Raw genomic sequence first — 19465 nt, forward strand, 5'->3', positions numbered from 1 at the left:
ACAGTTTTCTGCTTGTGTTATTGAGCAGAGGGGGCTTGCTGCCCAGTAGTGTTGGAAGCCAGTACTACGACACTGGGTTTTTGAGAAAAGAAAAGCTTTATATTGAAAGTCAACTCCCAAGAAGACTCAGGGGTCAAGCTCAAATCTGTCTCCTCATGCTGGTTTCAAGGCAGTATTTTTATTAGAAGTTCAGTAGGGGTGAATTCTGAGATTAGTAGGTGTTTGGTGGAAGGAAAGGGGAGGTCTGGAATGTCCTTGGGCATGCACAGTTATCTCATTATGCTACTTCATGGGTCATATGTGCAAATTCTAGGGTAGTTAGTATGAAATGTGGTAGATAGTCAGGCTATGATGTCAGCAAGCTTGTTCTGTGCAGACTCCAGTTGGCCATCTTGGTTCCAACTGATTTCAGCCAGTTCTTCTATCTCATAAGTAGAGGGAGTTTCAGCATTTGGACAAGTTGTTTCTTAGTTGCCATCCTGCACACTCAAAGAATGTTAGTCATTCAGTGTTAATGTTAGTCATTGATTTCTTTAACTCTTTGGGGCATGATTTCACTTAGAGAAAATTCAACCATTCCTTGTCATTTATGCTGCTTCCTTTAAATTACTTCATTACTGAACAGAATTGTCCTCTCTAATTGTCTACCTCATAGTTTTGCAACATCTGGGCCTAAATTGACTTCTTGGCCTTGCATAGAAAGGCCTGTATTTCATTTATATAGTCAGAGTATCTGTAAATAAGACATACCAGAAAGACCTTTATCAAGTTGTTCTGAAACTTAGCTTTTCTTTAAATAAATAAATAGTTCAATTAGGCCTTTTGAAGCTTAACCTCTGGAAACTCATTAAATTATTAAAATTTGGGGGCATAGACTTTAGGTGCTGTTTGGTTTCTGCATCGAATTGAAGTGATTCATGGCCCCGTGTCTGAAGTTGTTGGAAGTTTTCATGGCAGTACGTAGGCCATTTTTTTCTGGATTTTGAGGAGAATTTTAATACCAAAGTGCCTAACAGTAGAAAGCCACATCACAAAGACCTGTGGAACTTTTCTTCGTGAGAACATTAAAGTCAAATGTGTTACTAGACATTGCCTAGGCTTTATGAAAAATGCTAATACAGACATACCCTGTTTCATTGTGCCTTTATTGCATTTTGCAAATACTGTATTTTTAACAAATTGTATGTTTGTGAAAACCCTGAGTAAAGCAAGTCTGTCAGCACCATTTTTCTAACAACATATGCTCAAGTCTTGTCTCTTTCACATTTCGATACTTCTCACAATATTTCAAGCTTTTTCATTATAACCGTTATGGTGATTTATAATCTCTGATGTCCCTATTGTAAGTCATTTTAGGGTGCCATGAACTGCACCCTTACAAGATGGCGAACTTAATGAATGTTGCATGTGTTCTGATTGCTCCACCAACTGGCCCTTCCCCATTTTTCTCTTCTCGGGCCTGCCTATTGAAATTAATCCAATTAATAACCCTACAATGGCCCGTTAGTGTTCAAGTGAGAGGAAGAGTCTCAGGTCTCTCACTTTAATCAAAAGCTAGAAAAGATTAAGGCGAGTGAGGAATGCATGTTGAAAGAGTTAGCCAAGTTGTGAATGTAAAGGAGAAGTTCTTGAAGGAAATTAAACTTGCTACTCCAGTGAGCGTACAAATGATGAGAAAGTTAAAGAGCTCATTGTTGATGTGGAGGAAGTTTAAGTGGTCTGTATAGGAGATAAAACTAGCCACAATACTCTTTTAAGCTAAAGGCTAATCCAAAGCCAGACCCTAACTCCTAATTCTGTGAAGGCTGAGAGATGAGGAAGCTACAGAAGAAAAGTTGGAGCTAGCAGAGGTTGGCTCATGAGGTTTAAGGAAAAAAGCCATCTCCATAACATAAAAGTGCAAGGTGAAGCAGCAAGTGCTGATGAAGTAGTTGTCGCAAAGTATCCAAAAGATCTAGCTAAGATCATTGAAGAAAGTTGCTACACTAAACAATAGATTCTCAATTACAGGTGAAACAGCTGTGTATTGGAAAAATACATCATCTAGGACTTTCATAATTAGAGAGAAGTCAATGCCTGGCTTGAAAGCTTCAAAAAGCAGGCTGACTCTTTTGTTCAGGGCTGATGCAGCTTAGTGACTTGAAGTTGAAACCAGTGTCCATTTACCATTTTTTAAATTCTAGGGCCATAAGAATTATGCTAAACTACTTTGCTTGTGCTCTGTAAAGGGAACAACAAAGTCTGGAGGACAGCATATCTTTTTATAGTGTGGTTTACTGAATATTTTAAGCCCACTGTTGATACCTACTGCTCAGAAAAAAAAAGATTCCTTTCAAGATACTACTGTTCATTAACAAGATGCCTGGTCACCCAAGAACTCTGATGGAAATTTACAAGGTGGTTAGTGTTGTTTTTATGCTTGCTGACAATACATTTATTCTGCAGCCTGTGGATCAAGGAGTAATTCTGATTTTCAAGTCTTATTTAAGAAATACATTTCATATGGCTATAGCTGTCATGGATAGTAATTCATTTGATGGATCTGGCCAAAGTACATCGAAAACCTCCTGTTTCACCTGTAATTGAGAATCGATTATTGTCGCCATTCTAGATGCCATTAAGAACATTCGTGATTCTTGGGAGGAGGTCAGAATGTCAACATTAACGGGAGTTTGGAAGAAGTTGATTGCATCCCCTGTGGATGACTTTCAGGGGTTCAAGACTTCAGTGGAAGAAGTTAACTGCAATAGCAAGAGAACTAAAATTAGTAGTGGAGCCTGAAGGTCTGACTGAATTGCTGCAATCTTGATTAAACTTAAATGGGGGAGGGGAGTTGCTTCTTATGGATGAGCAAAGAAAGTAGTTTCTTGAGATGGAATTTACTCTTGGTCAAGATGCTGTGAACATTGTTGAAATGAAAACAAAGGATGTGGACTATTACATGAACTCAGTTGGTAAAGCAGTGGCTTGATTTGAGAGGGCTGACTCCAATTTTGAAATAAGTTCTACTGTGGATAAAATGCTGTCAGATAGCATTCCGTGCTGCAGAGAACTCTTGTGAAAGGAAGAGTCCAGTGGATGCAGCAGACTTCATTGTTGTCTTATTTTAAGAAGTCACAGCTACCCCAACCTTCAGCAACTCCACCCTGATCAGCCAACAGCTGTCAACATCAAGATAAAGCCCTCCACCAGCAAAAATATTACTACTTGCTGAAGTTTCAGATAATTAGCATTTTTTAGCAATAAAGTATTTTTAAGTTAATGTACGCCCATTTTTTAAGACATAAGGCTATTATTGCACACTTGATACACTGCAGCATAATGTAAACATAACTCTTACATGCACTTAGAAACCAAAAAATTTGTGTGATTTGCTTTGTTGGAATACTTGCTTAATTGTGGTGGTCTGGAACTGAGCCTGCGGTGTCTAGGAAGTATGACTATATTTGTTTTTATTTGAGCCTTGCCTCTGAAACTTTTTATTTTGAAGAATGTTGAAGTTTTTAAAGGGATTTACAAAATCAGAACTTTTTTTGGATATACAGAAAAAATACTAATTGCTTGTAGTAAGAAATCCAGCTGCATGCTGAAAGGAAAAGTAATTGGTACCATTACCTCCATACTGTAAAAGTACTAGAAGAAATAACAGTGGTTACAGAGTAAATGTCTGATGCTGTTTTCTTCCTTCATCCTAAAGTGCAGAAGTGTGTTGACTGTTTTTAAGGCACATTTCTTTATCATAATATGTGTGGTTTTCAGGTGTGGCAGTAGACTAAGCTAATTTTAGAGTACTTGAAGCCAAATTCTTAGGATTGGAAAAATGTAAATTTTGTTTAATTCCCTCCCTTTCTCAACACACTTTCTTATAAATAATATCTATGCTGTTGTGTTTTCAAGTATAGAGATGTACTCTTTTAGCCTCCTTGGCTTCATCCTTTGATGACGATTGTCTTGACTTAAAAAAAACCCTGTAAATTTGGTGTCTCATTTTGTTTTGGGATTTAAATAAGCTAAAGGCTATACAGATTTTCTTGAGATTTTTCCAGCTTATGCTAAGTTTGATATAAACAAATGATAATATTAATGAGCACTCTTTTGCAGTAATTATGACCATTTTATATTATTGAAAAATGAGGCTTGGTGTGGTGGCTCATGCCTATAATCCCAGCACTTTGGAAAGATGAGGCAGACGGATCACTTGAGGTCAGGAGTTTGAGATCAACCTGACCAACATGGTGAAACCCTGTCTACTAAAAATATAAAAATTAGCTGGGTGTGGTGGCGGACGCCTATAATTCCAGCTATTCGGGAGGCTGAGGCAGGAGAATCTCTTGAACCTGGGCTGTGGAGGTTGCAGTGAGCCGAGATTGCACTACAGTACTCCAGCCTGGGCGACAGAGGAAGACTTCGTCTCAAAAAAACAAAACAAAACAAAAAAAAGAAAAATGAAACAAGTGATTTACTACTCTCTTTGTGATTAAACAGTAGCATAATAATTTGATTTTAAAATGAATCATAAAAAACAATTTTAAATTTTGTACCCACCCCATGGATTTCTTTAAACCTGTTCATAGTTTTCTAGATAAAAATCTACACTAAGTGGTCTCTCTTGGCAATCTCATCTGCTGTCATTGTTTTGAATACTATGGTATAAACTGGTAACAGCCAGATCTCTATCTCTAACCTAAGCCTCTTCTTGTAGCTTCAGATCTATTACTCACATAGACACTAGCAGGATCTGGCTAAAATACTATAGTGACCATGTCTTGTCTGCTTACAGATTGTCTAGTGACTACCTCAGCAGGTTAAATACAAATTCTTAACAGGCATGTAAAACTCAATTATCACTCTTACGTAAAACATTTCCAGCTTAATCACTTATTTTCACTTACACTTTGTACTTTCAAGTTTTCTTACTTTGCCAATTCCTAGCCCGAGCAGCAATCCCCAGCAACATTGAGATGTTACTGAAGAGAAATGACTGCTTAGTTTTCCCCTGGGTATTGGAGCTTTGCTGAAAAAACTATGTCAGTTGAGGTATTTCTAACATCATGCTATTTAAATTTAGCAGGTCTTTAATTGTTGCTTGCAGAATTTTTCCACCTTTCTTACTGCTTTTGTTCCACTGCATTTCCAAACTTTCTTCACTTTTTTAGTTCTTCGGTTGTTGTTCTCCTCTCCCTCTCACTTTTAATCCTCAGATTTGTTTTGTTTTGTTTTTGCTGAGGTTACATGATCTCTCCCTACTTCTTTTTCTTTCATACACCTTAGAAGAGGTATATCTTATGTCATTGCCCCTTTTCACCATTTACATAACATTGTTTTTAATATCCATAACTTGGTTTTAACATTTTATTTTTCTTCAGCCAAAAGACTATAGTATCTTACTCTTTGGCTTATTGATCTTAGTAACATTCGTGGAACTAGAGGTAGGCTTATGGAAAAGAGAGTGTATCTATTCAAATTATGTTAGACATTTTGGTCTTTTTTAAAATAATGATATTTATCGATTTTTAATTCATTCTTCCTCATTTATTTAAAACACATTTATAGCCTGTAATCTCAGCACTTTGGGAGGCCAAGGTGAGTGGATTACTTGAGGCCAGGAGTTCGAGACCATCCTGGTCACCAGGGCGAAACCCCATCTCTAGTAAAGATACAGAAATTAGCTGGATGTAGTGGTGCACATCTGTAATCCCAGCTACTCAGGAGGCTGAGGCATGAGAACCACTTGAACCTGGGAGGTGGAGGTTACAGTGAGCCATGATCACGCCACTGTACTCCAGCCAGGGTAACAGAGCAAGGCTGTCTCAAAGTAAATAAGGAAATGTATAAATAATAAAATAAAACACATTTATAGTGCTTTAAACATTTTTTCCCAATACATTTAATTTTTCCGCTGCAGTTCTTCTAGTCAATTGTTTTTGAGTACTTGTATATTGTATAGTCATCTTAAAAGAGTTTTGTTGAATTTATGCTCAGATTATCTTTTGTTTCGAATTTCCATAAAGGTAAATTAATTATCACAAGTGATGATATATGAGATAGAAATTGCTTAAGAATGCTTACAATTCTGTTGGAAAATCTTCCAGGAGTCCTGAGGGGTGGAATTAGGGGTAGGGGCAGCAAACTTCTTTGGGTCATGGAAGAGGATAATGGAGAGAGATTTTTGTGAAAGGATGGTCAAAAATTTCTCTCTCTGGCAATTTGATGGAAGAAAAGAAAGGTTAATTGAGATAATATGCACTCAGGGAAGAATATGCATTTTTGTTTGTTTTCAGCACTTGTCTAAAAAGAGCAAATTTAATCAAGCAATACTAAATTGGTAAGATAACTAAATGATAAGCCCAGTAGGAATATAGTAGGACTTCCTGTTATATTTTAATTGGTGAAGTCACTGGAGGTTAATTTTAGGTCACAGATTACCATTGCTCCTTTCATTAAAACTGACATTTTGGTCAAAAGACTGGTGTTTTTATTTGTTAACATGAAAAATACGTGAAGCACCTTTATAGTGGAATGTAAAACACACTCTTATTCAAAGATTCATAAGAACGATATGAATTGTATCGGTATTGTGAAGCGTAACATGATGTCATGATTTTACTTTTGTTATATGGTCTACCTACTGTAGTGTACTTAAAATTCTTTCTGTACTGAATGCAGGTGAGAACCAAATACTGCTTCAGTTTTGGGAAGATAACCAAATGTAGTGAATACATTGATTCAATTTGTGAAATTTAGAAAACTTAATTTGAATGAATGCCCTAAAGCATTTTTTTTACTCAGCAAATCCCTAATGTGTTTCCCATGTGCCAAGTGGTGGTATAGACCAGCTTTCTGGGAGTCATAGTCTGCTGCTACAGCTCTTCCTTCACTTCCAACAGATAATCAGTGATGTGCTCCTTATCCCTTTAATTCCCCAAACAGCTGTTATAACCATGTCTTTGATTATTCTTTTTTGTTATAATAATTTGTGTTACCACTCATTCTCTCCTGACCATACTATTTTAACAACTTTCAGCTGGTCTCCTACTTTCTGTCTAGCCTAATTCACACTGATGCCAGGATGCTCTTTAGAAAACACAAGTATGATCCTGATACTCACCTGTTTGATATCTTCAGTGACCCTCATTACACACCACTTTTCTTAGTAAACCATAAAAGGCCTTTCACAAATTTTTTTTACTTTTTCATCCTTATGCCTTCACCTCACACTCTTAAATTACCTTGCAGGCTGCTTGCAGTTCTATGAACTACTCACATTGTTTCACATTTTCATGCTTTTGACCATACTTTGTAGTCGCATTATGGAATGCTCTTTTTAAAATAATAATAATATTATTAAAATAAGAATATGAATACTGTCACCAGCAAAAGCAGTGTTAGAAGATAAAGCTGTAACCATGTGTCAGACACTGTCTTATCTCTTCACCCTCGTTTAGTTTTGTGACAATCCTGTGAGGTAGGCATAGGTGAGAAATCTGAGGCACAAGAAGTTTATGTAACATGTCCAAAGTCATACATTTGACCCTGGAGGCTGTCCTCTAAGTTACATTACATTGCGTCTTCTTGCATGAGACTCTATTCAAGCATCACCGCTTCTGGGTTCCTTTCCACACCATACCTCTGCATCTGTCAGAAAAAGTAGACTGTTTCTTTGTTTGAATCTCTGCTGATTAACAATGGTTAAACACTTAGGACATATAAGTGTTTATATGTCCTACATAATATATAGGACGTTATCACATTTACATTCTTCTGTCTTGCTTCACAAGGACAAGAATACTGTGTCTTTATATCTCAGTCTTATATCTTTAGTGGTTGTCACATAGTCACAAGACAAAGGGATAAATGAATGCATGAATCACTTAATTTTAAAGGTATAGGGAACTTTAAAGGCCATCCAATTTAACCTCCGTATTTTATAGATGAAGAGCCTGAGGTGAGGTTAAGGGTATGTGATAAGAATACTAGACAACAATATGGATAGTTGACCAATGTTAAGTTTTACTAGTCTTTATAGTGGTTAGTAACCCATTTATTTTACTCCAAAGCTTAATCAGAGGAACTGGTTTTATAGTTAATTGGGGGGTGTTTTAGGTATCATTGGCAGAGTCTGATTTAAGATATAGCATTTAGCATATTCTGTTTGGAAACATTTATGTTATATTTATTGTCAGTATGATGATTTATATGCTATATTTATTGTCACTATGATGCAGAAAGTTGTCTGAATTATATGCCTCTGTAGGTCCTCTGAGTTCTTTCTAATGTCAGATATGAAGGTGTTTCTTTAAGAATTAGATTGGAAGGTCGTTAAGCATTCTAACATGAACCCTTAGTAAAACTATCCTGTAAGATATTCAGTAATTTTGCAAGAGTGTGTGTTTTCTCTTTTAACCTTGTGTTAAAGACTAGAAAATGTGGCAAAAATATTAAGTTTTGAATCTGGGAAGTAGATATATGGAGATTAATAACACTATTCTTTCTACTTTCTTATATATTTAAAATTATTATAATAAAAAATAAAAATAAAGGGAATGTTCTGTCTCTATTTTGGCTATATAAAATGGGAATGTTCATTTGTAAATATAGGTATTGGTAGGAAACTCCATATCCTTTACAATTTCTTTCTGAACTTACACTACTATGGCAGAGTAAACAAGTAATTATGTATTTTTATTGACTTCATACAGATAAGATTAATTTTTTTCTGATAACTGGTTGTAGATGATGTCATGTTTTTAGCTGAAGATCAGTGATTGGAAACTCACAGCTTCCTGAGAGAAAAAGCCCTAAACAAGCTACTTTTAGTTTTGTATTACAAAACAAAATAGATAATATTAGTCACCATTGTAGCTTGCATTTGTTTTGCAAGTATGATTTTTTTTTTTTTTTAATTCAGAAGTTCAAATTCTTTTACAGAAATCCACATTGAGGGTACTTTGATAGTAGATAGGGAACCAAAGGTAAATATTAATTATCGTATCCCACTTCTCTTATTTGCTGGTGAGTACACAAGTGCTCTTTTTAAGTGATTTAATTTAATAAAGAACTTTGTGTAAGCTAACAAATGTTTAACACTTTTTGGTATTTAAAACTATACTTGTTCAGAAGTGGACATAACAGATAGATTTATCAGTGTTAAGATTTTGAATTAAAATTTATAGGGTTAATTCTATTAATATCCATTCTTACTTTAAGGGTTCTGATGACTGTCTTGTGAAAATATGGGCAACAGATGATGGGAGGTTATTAGCTACCTTAAGAGGACATGCTGCTGAAATATCAGACATGGCTGTAAACTATGAGAATACCATGATAGCAGCTGGAAGTTGTGATAAAATGATCCGAGTCTGGTGTCTTCGAACCTGTGCACCTTTGGCTGTTCTTCAGGGCCATAGTGCATCTATTACATCACTACAGGTAATTGTCTTAATCCCTATACATTTTTTTTGTTGTTGTTACAATGTAAAATAAATTTAATGAAGTCACTTTTGGCTATTAAATTGTAAGAAGTTACTTTTATAATCACTTTTATAATCCAGTATATAAGGCCAACTAAAATGAAGACAGGAGTATGTCTGCTTTCTTTATAAATATATGGACTTTAATAACATAACCTTGGTAAATTCTTGCCATTTTCTAACTGCTATTGTTAGTTGCTATTTGTATGGCAAAAAGTAGATTTTATTTTGACTGTGTCACTCTTGTAAAGATTTTCTTTCTGTGATTGTCTTTTCAGTTCTCACCGTTGTGCAGTGGCTCAAAGAGATACCTATCTTCTACCGGGGCAGATGGCACTATTTGTTTTTGGCTCTGGGATGCTGGAACCCTTAAAATAAAGTCAGTTTCTATTTTATTTCATAGATTAAATGTGTTTAATTTAATGAGTGAAATTGCAGAAGTATAAAGTCGTCGACAGTAGGAATACATTTACTTTCTCTCCTTGAGTAAATAATAGAAATCCTCTTTTGGCTCTTTACTAACCTGTTTTATTTTTATTCCTCCCCCTTTTTTTTATGTTTCAAAGAAAATTTTCTCATGTTCACATTTTTTTTTCTCTTTATCCTAATCCTAGCTCTTTCCTTCAGCATTTACCTGTTTTATTACCACTCCTTTCTATGTGCTGCATAGTTTTAATAGCTGCTTTTGATGCTGAGTACTTAATCTTAAGAATTTCTAATGCTGTTCTTTAGAATAATTTTAATTATTGATGCTACTGAATCTATAAACTTTAGATTTTATTTTAGATCTAGGAAAACGTAGGGAGACAGAATCATTGAAGTTTCACTTAACTGCATCAAGGTAGATAGATGTATTCCCCTCCCTCCCCATAATAACATTTTGCATTTGTGCGGTTGCCCATATTAATACTTTGGTTTATCAAAACAAGTTGGCTGGATAGTATTATCTTTTGATTAAGGGCACTGAAATGGTTAAATGACTTTCCCATTGTTAAAACAATTAAACATTGGCAAGGCCAGGACTAGAGCACTTTTCTGCCCTTTGATGCTTTCTATACCATATCTTTTACTTATTTATTTATTTATTTTTGAGACAGAGTCTCACTCTGTCGCCCAGGCTGGAGTGCAGTGTCGCGATCTCAGGTCACTGCAAGCTCTGCCTCCCGGGTTCACACCATTCTTCTGCCTCAAGCCTCCCGAGTAGCTGGGACTACAGGCGCCCGCCACCACTCCCGTATAAGTTTTTGTATTTTTAGTAGAGACAGGTTTCACCGTGTTAGCCAGGATGGTCTTCATCTCCTGACCTCGTGATCCGCCCACCTCGGCCTCCCGAAGTGTTGGGATTACAGGCATGAGCCACCATGCCCAGCCTCTCTCTATACCATATCTTTTAAGTGGATGTAGTGGAGAGAGGAAATAGTGTATTTGCTCCATGGGTAGTCTTTGAACAAGAAAGTAGTGTATTCAGTTGATTATTCAGTTGATTTCACAGTGTTGAAATGGCCATTTCTGCCACTCAGGGTGGAAAGTCATTCAGATTAGAAGGTATGTTTCAGTAATTATCTCTGACTTCTATGTATAAATTAGCAACCCAAGTTAGGTTATTTAATAAAATATGTATGCCTTTGTTATTTTAAAAACAGTAGTGTTTAGGTAATTGTTTGTAATGCAACACATGCTTCTTTAACTTCATGTGTATGAACATTCTTGTAGAGTGGTTCTTTTTTTTTTTTGAGACGGAGTCTCGCTCTGTCGCCCAGGCTGGAGTGCAGTGGCGCAATCTCGGCTCACTGCAAGCTCCGCCTCCCAGGTTCACGCCATTCTCCTGCCTCAACCTCTCTGAGTAGCTGGGACTACAGGCGCCCGCCACCACGTCCGGCTAATTTTTTGTATTTTTTTAGTAGAGACGGGGTTTCACTGTGGTCTCAATCTCCTGACCTCGTGATCCGCCCGCCTCGGCCTCCCAAAGTGCTGGGATTACAAGCGTGAGCCACCGCGCCCGGCCAGAGTGGTTCTTATGACAGCTTGGGGGCCATGGTAGCTCCAGTAACATAATAAAACTACTTCATTTGAAAAAAGATTGTGATTTAAAACATGGTTCTTTGGACAAAGCAGGTTGACTTCACTTCAGTTGCATCCCTTGTATTTAAAGTCTGTCTATAGATAGTTAGATAAAAGTTGAAATATTTTACTGATGTATGTGGACAATAGCAATAGCTAATTGTTAATTGTTGTTTTCTTGTATATATTTTTAACCTCCTCATGGACCGGATTGGGATACCTTTCTCTTTTCCTGTCTTACTGTTTTAGAGAAGAAAAAGTGATTAGCAATGTTCAAATTGGGATAGGAACAGAAAATGTTTTACAGAATTAAACTCACACCTTATTTGTGCTTCTTGAGGATTTTATTGCTAAGTACAATAACATTTCATGTTTCTGGATGCTTGAGAAGTGAGCTTTTCCATATAAATGATTTTTTTCAGAACCTTTATGTAGAATCACATATAAACCACTACCCTAATACAGTATTTTTTCTCCGTGAATGTTTTATATAGATATAATTAGGAAAATATATATAATTTTGTTGTTTTCTTAGTATTTTACCGTACATATTTGTATTTATTTTAATAGCTTGCATCGTGTTCTATAGAGTTGTTATATACAACTTAGTAATTTTTTGATTTTTGGACTTTAAAGTTTTTTCTAGTTATTTGTAAGTGATATTCTTTCCTATTTGGTATTAAAATTGTCCCTTAAAATTTTTAAATTCAGAGTTCAGGCATAAGAATGAGTACTCTGGCTGGGCACAGTGGTTCATACTTATCTAATCCCAGGACTTTGGGAGGTCAAGGAAGGAGGATCACTTGAGTTCAGAACTTTGAGACCAGCCTGAGTAACAGAGCAAGATCTTGTCTGTACAGAAATTCAAACAAACAAACAAACAACAACAACAACAACAACAAACGCCAGACATGGTGGTACACACTTATAGTCCCAGCTGCTCAGGGGTCTGAGGTGAGAGGCTTGCTTGAGCCCAGGAGTTAGAGGCTGAAGTGAGCTGTGATCTCACCACTAAACTGTAGCCTCAGCGACAGGGCCAAGATCCTGTCTTATTAAAAATATAAAAACAAGAACAATCCATTGCTCTTTAGATATAAGCCTTGGAACACCTATTTTCTTTATGTATTTACACATAGTTGAAAACTGCCAAAAATTTGGCAGGATATTGATTTCTACTGTGTTTGTCACATAGGATTTAATTAATAATCAAAGGCAAAAATTGTATTCTGCTATAATGCTTTTGTATAATCTGCTGGGGGAAATGACTTTAGAAACCCAGCATCTGCATTAGTTGAATGAATCAATTCAACTTTGGGAACTCAAATATCTTTATAAATTCACTTGTATGTGTGTATTGCCAACTCACCAGCAAAGATGCTGTTTCTTAAATGGGTAGTCTAAGTGGCTAAGTGAACTGTAAGCTAGCCCCAGAGGTCTCTGGGTAGGAGGAAGCTATCCAAGGATATTTAGACTTAGGTGTAAAGAGACTAGGAATCCTAAAATATGCATATAATGTGATGATTACAAATTTTTATTTGTGATTATTAGGCACTTAGTTTGCCAAGCTAGTACTAAGCATTTCACATTTGTTACCTCAATCCCTATAACAACCCTTTGAGAAAGGTACAGTTATTATCTCTGGGGCAGATAAGGGAAAAACCTGGGGCACTGCAGGTTACATTGTTAGCAGGTGGTACTGGAGCCAGGATCTAAATACTACTAGAGGTGTAATGTCAGAAACCCCTTTTAACCACTGTGCCAAACTAAATAGCAGTTAGTCATTGAAGGATTGGCTAGAACTTGTTGAACCTAATAAAAATACTAATATTTATTGAGCATATTGGACACTGTACTAAGCACTTTAGATGTATCACACTCATTTAATTCTCCCAGCAACTCTGAAATAGTTTCTGTTAATTACCCCTGTTTTACAGATGAGGAGTCTGAGGTACAGAAATGTTAACTTGGCCTAAGGTGACACACTTGATAAGTGATAGACCTAGAAACTGAACTCGGCCCAAGGCCCTTTTTAAAAATGTTTCCTCAAATAATGCATCTAAAAACAAATTATAGGTACCTACTTGTTTTTTCCCTTTAAAAATATAAAATATTTCTATTTTTTAATTTTAGTTTTTGTGGGTATATAGTAGGTGTATATATTTATGGGGTACATGAGATCTTTTGGTACAGACATGCAATACATAATAATCACATGGTGTTAAAGGGGGTCTCCATCTCTTCAAGCATTTATCCTTTGTATTACAAATTATCCAATTATACTCCTTTAGTTATTTAAAAATGTATAACTACTATTGATTATAGTTACCCTGTTGTGCTATAAAATACTAGGCCTTATTCATTTTATTAGTTTTGTACTCATTAACCATCCCCACCTCCCTCCTCTTCCTCCCACTACCTTTCCCAGCCTATAAAAGCCATCCTCTGCTATCTCATGAATTCAACTGTTTTGATTTTTAGATCCCAAAAATAAGTGAGAACATGTGATGTTTGTCTTTCTGTCCCTGCCTTATTTCACTTAGCATAATAACCTCCAGTTCCATCTGTGTTGTTACAAATGACAGGATTTCATTCTTTTTTTATGGCTGAATAGTACTCCATTGTGTATAAGTACCACATTTTCTTTATCCGTTCATCTGTTGTTGGACATTGTGGTTCCTTCCAAATCTTCACTATTGTGGCGGGGCGCATTGGCTGACGCCTGTAATCCCAGCACTTTGGGAGGCCAAGGCAGGCCAATGACCTGAGGTCAGGAGTTTGAGACCAGCCTGGCCAACATGGTAAAACTCCTGTCTCTACTAAAAATGTAAGAATTAGCTGGGCATGGTGGTGCGCACCTGTAATCCCAGCTACTTGGGAGGCTGAGGCATGAGAATCACTTGAACCTGGGAGGCAGAGGTTGCAGTGAGCTGAGATAGTGTCACTGCATTTCACCCTGGGTGACAGAGTGAAACTCTGTCTCCAATAAAAAACAAAGTAGCTTGTAGTGTTTTATTAAATTTATTGGTTAATCAAAATAATTCACCAGTGTGTAAAGTGTCTAAAAATAAGTGACATTAACAATGACAAAGACTCAAATGATGGTCCATCAGGTTCCAAAGCATCTATGTGTGTGTGTTTTCCATTAAACTAACGTTACTGATTTGCTTTAAACCTAAACAAGTAAACAAACACATAATTACTTACATTGTCACACTAATTTAATATTTTTAAATATAATTTCATTGCTTTTGTCATTTGGCTGTAATTTAACTTATAAAATTTTAAGTTGAGGCAGGAGAATCACTTGAACCTGGGAGGCAGAGGTTGCAGTGAGCTGAGATTGTGCCATTGCACTCCAGCCTGGGACACAGAGCGAGACTCCGTCTCAAAAACCAAAAAACCCACAAATCTTCGCTATTGTGAACAGTGTTGCAGCGAACATGGGAGTGCAGATATCTCTTTGATATACTGATTTCCTTTCTAAAATGAAAATCTTTAAAAAAATGGTAGTTTATAGGACTATTTGCATATTTTTGTAATGAGTTTCAGGTAAATGGTTGCATGGAACTTATGTGAGCAGATGTACCAAAAATTAAAAAAAATCTAGAGCTCCAATCCATAAGATAGTAATGAAAGCAATACATTTAGTTGCCTTCATAATTCAGATTAATTTACTTAAATTACAGTTAATTTTGCTCTGAATAAATGTTTAGGTTTTAAGAATGTTCTAATATCTTCTCTCTAAATGAGATTTGTTCTGCTTGTCTGTTATATTAGAGCCTGTGAATATTAATAGAATTTGCTGTAAATACTAATGTAAAACTATTTACAAACTTATTTTTTAAATTCTTAACATTTTGTTGGCATTCTGTATCAGTAAAAAAGATAATTCTCATCGCTCAGAATATATATTAGGTTGGTGCAAAAATAATTGCAGTTTTTGCCATTATTTTAATGGTAAAAAGCTTTCTTTAAAAAAAAAAGAAAAAAAAAATGGCGAAAACCGCAATTATTTTTGCACCAACCTATAACTCAGAAATATTTTTTATATATACTTTTTTTCCAGTAAGTGATCACAAAACTAAAACTGCTCTAAATTTGTTATAGATTGTGAAAGTTATATAGGCTTAAGCTCTATTTTTGCATTGTGTCAAATAGTGTAGAACTATTCCAAAATGTACAGTAAGTAGGGCTTCAAATATAATCAGTATATTGGAACATTACATACATATTGTTAAATGTATTAGAGCTGGTGTCATGATAAAAATCTTCATTTTCTCTAATTGGTTGACTGTAACATTAAACATTTAATATCAGTAGTATTGATATAAAATATATAATCTGTAATACAGTTATGCAATTAATATATATACAGCTGAATGTAACCTGTTTTCTGTAGACTGCTATTTTGAATGAGCATTCATTATAGTTGACGTAAGAGTCAGATTATCTTCAGATTTTCACTAGGATAAATGTAATATTCCTACTTTTTGGAGTCTTAAAGAACATGTTTTATCACATTAGTAGGTAAAAGAAGGGAGAAGCTTAATTAACAATGTAAAATACTGAAAAAGTTCAGTTATCGATGGTATACATAAGGCACAGACAGCACCTATTTTGCTAATGTATTCATGTTTGCGAATAGCTTAGTTCCTTATATGTTTGTATGTTGCTATTCTGTATGAAAAACTGAGAACATGTTAAATTTGATTAGAAGTCAGTGTAACTAGTAACTGCATGTCTGGTGTGACAGTGAATTTGGGATTGTTCCATGTAGGTATTGTTGTGTAATCAGGAGCTCCTACAAAATCTATATCTAGAATTTCTACAAGATCTTCTGATTTATGACACATAATAATTTCTAAGTTGTTTTTAGGAAGGGAGCATCTGTTGCTTCTTAATTTTGTCCTTCTGGGATTATTTTTTGAAACAGATTATTTCTGGTGCTACTGGCTCCTTTAGGATATTTTTAATTGTTTATTTTTTGTATTACAGCCCAAGACCTGCAAAATTTACAGAGCGCCCTCGGCCTGGAGTTCAAATGATCTGTTCTTCTTTTAGTGCTGGTACGTTTCCCCCATTCTAATTTTTGACTTAAAGTTGTTCATTTAGAAACCTTCTAGTGGAGTGCATAATATTTAGGAAAATATTTACTGTTGTATTATAAATCATATTCTTATACATATGCCAGAGCTAATAAGTAACCGAGAATTATTATAAACTAACTTAGAAATATTTCATTTATGCAAGAGTTTAGTTTATAGAATCACATGACTTTGTCTCTAAGGAGACTATAATGTTCTAGTAGGAGAGAATAGTTTCAAAATCGACCCTGTTAAAGAATGAATGTTTAAATAGTTGTTTCATTGTAAGAACAGTATTTTAAATCTGGTTTATGTTTTCATGGATTTTGAAGGTATTCTACAGTTAAGTAAAATAAATTTGATTCATATTTGTACATCTTTATCAGTTAATTCGCTACATATTGTTCTTATTTGCACTTTAAAAAGTGATTGTATAGCAGTGCTAAGATTCCAGTTCAGATTTGTGTTTATGCAGCAGCATTTTGAATGGATATTAGGGTGTTTTTAAACAAGTTATAAAAAAATGTGGTTATTTGTAGTAAATTGATAAGAAAATTAAATGAAACATGAGTAGATCCAAATAGTGTCTAATACCTGTTCCTCCTACCTTTATTTTCAGTTTTACTTTTTCTGCTCATTTTATAATTGTGGATAGGAGTATTACCTGAGATAAGGGATAGCAAACTAATGAAGTGAGTCTGTTTTTGCCATACTAATATCCAAACATGTTCATTTTCTAACTTCTAGATGTTCAGTGCCACTGCCATGGATTCAGTGTTGTAGTAATCATACAAATATAGGCATGCATGCATCCAGAATACTCTGAATTTTTACTCCTTTTTCAAGGACAGTTTGATTTTTTTAAGGGGTTAGTGGGTAGATCATTTAGCAAAAGTACTTAAATATTTTATTATTTACAGGTACTGTTTTCAATACTGTGGAAGAGTGTTACTCTTGAATACACTGCATATACAAATAACTAATGCAAGGTAGAACGAATATGCTACAAAACAAAGTCTTAGGGGAGTTCTGAAGAGAGCAGCCTCAATTGATTGCAAAGTTTGTAAAGAAAAGTTACTGAGGGAGTTGGGCCTTAAAAGTTTGATAAGATTTTGACACATGGGAAATGAGACAACAGAAATATTTCAGCAGAATTGCGAGAGAAATTTTTTCTAGTGAAGATGACTGATAATTTTAACATGGTATGGTTATATATTCACTTAGTGAAATTATTTTTTGAGCAAAGCTTTACTTCTATAAATGTTGAAAAATTCATTCTAGTAACAGATATATTCATAAACTTCCTTCTTAAATTCCAGTTAGATGTGTTATATATTTAGGATAAATGTGAATGGTTTTGGAGTAAAATATTAATTCAGTATATATTGTAGTTTTGCTTACATTTTATTATCTAATTTTCAGAGATTTTGAAGTTATGTTTTACTTCTTAATAATTGCTGTTTTTCTTCATAGGTGGAATGTTTCTGGCGACGGGAAGCACAGATCATATTATTCGGGTTTATTTTTTTGGATCAGGTCAGCCAGAGAAAATATCAGAATTGGAGTTTCATACTGTAAGTATTGGTGAAAAGAATTAGATGAGTATAATTTATGTGAGTCCAAGAGTTTATATTCAGCACCCACTTTCTTGTTTATTTGTTTATATATAGGACAAAGTTGACAGTATCCAGTTTTCCAACACTAGTAACAGGTAAAATATTTGTCTAATTTAATTCTAATTTTAAAATTATGAAATAAAGACAATTTTAGTCGTCAGATTTTATTTGAAGTTGTATAGGAAATAATCACCTACCTAAAATAAAGATCTTGACCAGTTATACTTAAAAGTGAATACAGCCTTCATATGCATAGGCACGTCTTTATCTTATTTGTAATAATGTTAGTATACTTGGACACTTTTAGTAATAACTGCTTTTTAAATCACCCTGTATATTCCAGATATGTTTTAAAATGTAGAGAAGCTTTTGGTATAGATTGAAAATGTATCACAGTATAATATTTGAGGCAGACCTGTTTATTGATGATATTGTATAAATTTTCCCATGTTCTTGTTATAAAAGGAAATAAAGCTACTTCTAATACCTTGTGTAGAATAAGTCAGATTCTTCAATATTGAGAAGAAAATCATTGTTTTTTCCTTGGAAAATGTCGATTTTATTTCTAGGGTGGTACATAGTGACCTTGAATCACTTTTGAAAATGTTATTTTGTCACCTAGCCATGAAAATTGGAATGTTTGCATATAAAGTTCTAAAAAGCCCATAAAGTTTCAGAAGTTATTAGAATGCTGCATAAATAAAGATGAATGCTGTCTTTCTAAACGAGATCTCTAGGAAAAGTGCATTTTGGTGAAGCATGTATGATTTGTCTTTGGGGGATTGGATTCCTTTTAATACAGGTTTGTAAGTGGCAGTCGTGATGGGACGGCACGTATTTGGCAATTTAAACGAAGAGAATGGAAGAGCATTTTGTTGGATATGGCTACTCGTCCAGCAGGGTAAGAGGTCAAATTTGAAATATTATGTAGATATTGATTATTTAAAGTATGTTATAGTGCAGGTTGGTGACTCTCAGCCTATAAAATTATATATCATGTTAAAATTACTACTTTCCTGCAATAACTAGACGTACAATTGGAGATGAGCAGTGTTGATTTTTATGAAATGGTTCATTGGCATATTTCAGGACGTTGCTGCATTAATTTTTTTTAAGGGGATGATAAAAGTACTGTAAGAATAATTTTAACTTTAAATATTTTTTTCAGAAACCAGAACATATTATGTTTCGTTTATCACAGAGGGACAATGTTTTATGTCCAATGGTTTCTTCA

The 19465-nt window shown here is 34.9% G+C and overlaps 1 protein-coding gene across 1 annotated transcript in view; it reads left to right on the forward strand.

Annotated features, from left to right (window-relative positions):
* PHIP (pleckstrin homology domain interacting protein) overlaps positions 1-19465 on the forward strand; it is a 139295-nt gene that overhangs the window by 43834 nt on the left and 75996 nt on the right. The window contains exons 8-13 of the mRNA XM_030799018.1: positions 9208-9429; positions 9749-9849; positions 16527-16597; positions 18089-18189; positions 18286-18326; positions 19034-19132. Coding sequence (XP_030654878.1) covers positions 9208-9429; positions 9749-9849; positions 16527-16597; positions 18089-18189; positions 18286-18326; positions 19034-19132 — 635 coding nt within the window. The remainder of the gene's footprint in view (positions 1-9207; positions 9430-9748; positions 9850-16526; positions 16598-18088; positions 18190-18285; positions 18327-19033; positions 19133-19465) is intronic.

Source organism: Nomascus leucogenys, chromosome 18 (genome assembly GCF_006542625.1).
Source record: "Nomascus leucogenys isolate Asia chromosome 18, Asia_NLE_v1, whole genome shotgun sequence".
Taxonomy (NCBI): domain Eukaryota; kingdom Metazoa; phylum Chordata; class Mammalia; order Primates; family Hylobatidae; genus Nomascus; species Nomascus leucogenys.